This window comes from Plasmodium falciparum (assembly GCF_000002765.6).
Source record: "Plasmodium falciparum 3D7 genome assembly, chromosome: 7".
In the NCBI taxonomy this organism is placed as follows: Eukaryota; Apicomplexa; class Aconoidasida; order Haemosporida; family Plasmodiidae; genus Plasmodium; species Plasmodium falciparum.
In genome coordinates, this window is record NC_004328.3 from 1,297,205 (window position 1) to 1,301,663 (window position 4,459).

Consider the following 4,459-nt stretch of genomic DNA (forward strand, 5'->3'; position numbering starts at 1 on the left):
ATATATATATATATATATGTCCCTTTATATATATGTACCTTTATATATATGTATCTTTATATATATGTATATATGAATTTATAATTTTTTTTTTTTTTTTTTTTAATTTATATTTCTATTATTATTTCATTGTGTTTAATAATAAAAATTGCACATATATATATATATATATATATATATATATATATATATATAAGTACATCATATAAATATTCTCATAGATATATTAGAAAGGGAGAATAAAAAAGAAAAATATGGTGTTAGTAGTAGAGTATCATAATATAAATACTCCTGTTGGAAAATATTCAGAGTTGGAGAATTTGAAAGAAGAAAAGGAAAAAAGATTATATAATAATTTGGAATATGTAAATTTATTAGACATAAGAACTTTGGAAAATAAATCTATATATGTATCTTCAGATTTATTGAATTTTTTAAAATGCTATTCAAATTTGAATATCAACTTGAATAAGGTTCCTTATGATTTGGTCTATTCATTTTTGCTTGATGGAGAATTATATTTAGGATATGATATATCTGTTTTTATTTTATTAGTAAAAGCAGAACATTTTGAATATTGTAGAAGAATAGATAATGAAAATAGTGATAAGAAAGAAAGTTTTAGAACAAAAAATAAATCAACAATTAAAAGATCATCACAGATAGATGATGAAGATAATTTACAAGGATTGTTGATTAAAGAAAAAGAAGATTATTTATCATTTTTGAATGAAAATAATGAGGCTTTAAAACAATATATGGAATCCGAAAAAAGAGGAAATCCTTTGTGGCATTTGGATGAATCTAAATATATGGATAAAGATTGGTATGATGAAGAAGATTCATCATTTATATTTAAGCCTACTTTTAATTATTTAGGAAAGAATAATAATAATAATAATAATCATAATAATAATAATGCTTTTTCTAATTTTGTAATGGGCAACTTATCTTCTGATAATATTTCTGGATGCTTCTTTGTGGAGAAATTAAATGCTTATCTTTTCGCCATGTTGGATAAATGTAGCAATAAAACAGTTATATCTGTTTTTCCATATGAAAAATTTGGAAGACACGAATCCAGAAATTTAGCTATCCAATTTTCCCAATATGAGGACTATATGCATAGGATAATTGAGGACAGACTTTATGCGAATATTCAAAATAATCTCCCAAGTGTTCACAATATGAAGAATATGAGTAATATGAATAATATAAACAATAATAATAAAGATATTATTATTAATAGAAGTGGTATTTCTAATGGTAATAGCCAAAGTGTTCCTTGCTTTGAAAATATTTTGGATTATGATAAATTAAAATTTGTGGAATATATAAATTCCTTTAGTGATGTAAAGAAATCATCTTCATTCGATATTATTGGTAGCAGCAAAAATATATATGAACAAGGTGAAAACCTGAAGAACTATTGTATATATCATAATAATAATTTTGAAAGTGGATTTGAAAATTATATTTTGGAAAATAAACAACCATTGGAATTAATTGAAAATCATTTCGACATAATGGAAAACATTAAAGGGATGTATGATAATACAAATCAGGAGGAAATGAATTTCAATAATGTTTCAGGGTTGTTGAGGGAAGACAATTCAAATATGAATGAAATATACCTAACGAGGGATAATCATAATAATAATTATCATGAAAATGAAGAAAATATATATAGTATTAATATTAAATATATTAATAATCATTTTAATAATAAGGATGATATGATTATGAAATGTAAAAATATGAAGGGATCTATTTCTATGGATAATAATAGTAGTAATAGTAATAGTAATAATACTCATTTTGAGAAAACATTGGAATCCATAAATCCTGATGACCATAATATTTTTAACAGTGAAATGGATTCTATGAAAAATGAAAATAACGATGAAGAAGAACAAACAGCCACAAGTATTTATAACATTTTAGGAAAGATTGGAAAAGATACATATATTAAAAGATGTAGTAGTAATTATAACTATGATAACAATAATGGATATAGTAACGAAAGTAGTGACAATTATAATAATGGGTATAATGATAGTACAGATAATAATAATGGATATAATAGTAATAGTAGCTATAATAGTAATAATAATGAAGATGATAATAACAATAATAATAATAATGATGAGAATTGTGATAATAATAATAACCATAATAATAATAATTATAATAATAATAATAATTATGGTAACAATAATAATAACAACAATAATAATAAGGACAATAATAATAATGATGGAAATGGTAGTAGTAATAATAATAATAATGATGATGATGACGAAGAAGAAGAGGATGATGAAGATGATAACAATAATAATAATGATGATGATAATATGAGTGATAACGAAGAAATGGAAGATAATGATGAAGATAACGATGAGTATAATAATAGTAATGATAGTTATAAATATGAAGAAAAAGATAGTAATCATGAAAAGGATTTGAAAAAAGATATAATAGAAGGAGATATGATTAATTCTGTTAAATATGATAAAAACATTGGTCATCATACTACAAATAAGAGTGAAATTAGTACTAACTATTTTGAGAACAGTTGTAACATGAGTGTAAATAATAGTAATAACGAAGCATATGATGATAATTGTAATAATGGTTTTATGAATCATGACGAAGGATTAACTCTTAATAATGGGAATGTTTCAAATAATAAATGCGATATTATAATACCAGAAGATGGAAGTGTTATGTATGAAAATATGATTAACAGAGGAAACGGTCTTACAAGTAACATTAACAATAATAATAATGTAAGTAATAATAATAGTATAAGTTGCAATGCAGATGATAATGTATATAATAATATAAATAATTATATAAACACATATATGGAAACTACAAACAATAAGAATCATATTGAGAATAGATGTAATCAAGATTCATACAGTACGAATGAAGAACCTTTATCCAATCATTCTATAAATGATCCAGGAAAAATAAAAGATGGCATAATGTATGATGGAAATGATTTGGATATGAATGGTACCCAAGAACATAGTAAAGAAGAAGGGATGGATGTTTTTGAACCTAATTTTTTCGAATTAAAAAGAAATAGTTCGGATGGTCAAAATAAACATTTAGAACCAGGAGTTCAAAAGAAAATTAGTAAAAAAAGAAGTAAAGTGAAACATGAAAGAAATAGTAAAATACTTGATGATGAAAAGAAAGAAGTATTAAATAAAGTATCTCAAATAACACGAGTTGGAGGTGTTTGTTTTGATAAGAATAGACAAAGATGGATTGCACATTGGAAAATTGACGGAAAATATCATAAACATTATTTCCCTATTAGTCAATATGGATTTGAAAATGCTCGAGAAAGAGCAGTTAGTTGTAGGAAACAAGCTGAAAAACTATTTAACTTACCAGAAATTCAACCAAGAAATAGATGGAATCAAATAAAAGTCAATGGTACTTCTCACATAAAAAAAGCTGCAAAATTACCAAGATGTGAAGGTATTGGATATGATGAATTGTCTCAAAGTTGGGTTAGTACTTTTGTTGTTCATAAAAAATTTTCTATTGAAGAACTTGGATTTTATGAAGCAAGGGAAAAAGCTATATATTGTAGAAAAACATTTGAAAAGGTAAATGTTCATGATGATTATGAATGTTTATTAAATGACCGATTAGGTTTACGTAATGAGGAAAAAGATGAATTATCTGATCTAATTAATATAGATAAAAATGCATTGGATAATCTAGAACTGGAAACATCTGTTCATAATAATAATAAAGTGAAACATAATAATAACAACAACAACAACAATAATAATAATAATAATAATAATAATAATAATAATTCTGAAAAAATGAGAATTAAAAATAATGATTTTTCAGTTGATAATAATAATGAAAATGTTGGAACAGGAGAAATTAAAATATCCAATGATAAATATTTAAAAATAACACAAGAAGCTATTGAAATGATTCTAAGTAATATCAAACATAAATCCTTACCAGAAATTAAAATGAAATTAATTGATAAACAAAAGTTTGAAAATTATAATACATTACTAGATAAACATTTTAAATTTATTACATCTGTAAAAAACATTTCACAGTTAAGACGATATATATCACTCTTTCACAAATTTATAATTTATCATACACTTCCTCATAATATTTCTTTAAGGAAACAATTATTTATTATCGAAGCTTTAGAATGGTCTTCGTTTTTTTCAGGTGCAGCTAGCGAAAAAGTGGAATAAATATTTTGCAATACCCAAAAGAAAAAAAAAAAAAAAAAAAAAAAAAAAAAAAAAAAAAAAAAAAAAAAAAAAAAAAAAAATTTATATATATATATATAATATATATATATATTTTTCTAGACCATACCAAAAAAAAAGAAAGGAAAAAAAAAAAAAAAATAATTAAATAAAAAAAAAATGTATATATATATATATTATTCTAGACCATT

At 22.9% G+C, this 4,459-nt stretch overlaps 1 protein-coding gene across 1 annotated transcript; it reads left to right on the plus strand.

Annotated features, from left to right (window-relative positions):
- Window positions 1–254: 254 nt before the first annotated feature.
- Window positions 255–4,250, plus strand: PF3D7_0730300 (AP2 domain transcription factor AP2-L, putative; the record flags this gene model as incomplete). The annotated part of the gene is made up of 1 exon (XM_001349163.1): window positions 255–4,250. The coding sequence occupies one exon, from the start codon at window positions 255–257 to the stop codon at window positions 4,248–4,250; it is 3,996 nt and encodes a 1,331-aa protein (XP_001349199.1).
- Window positions 4,251–4,459: the final 209 nt, after the last annotated feature.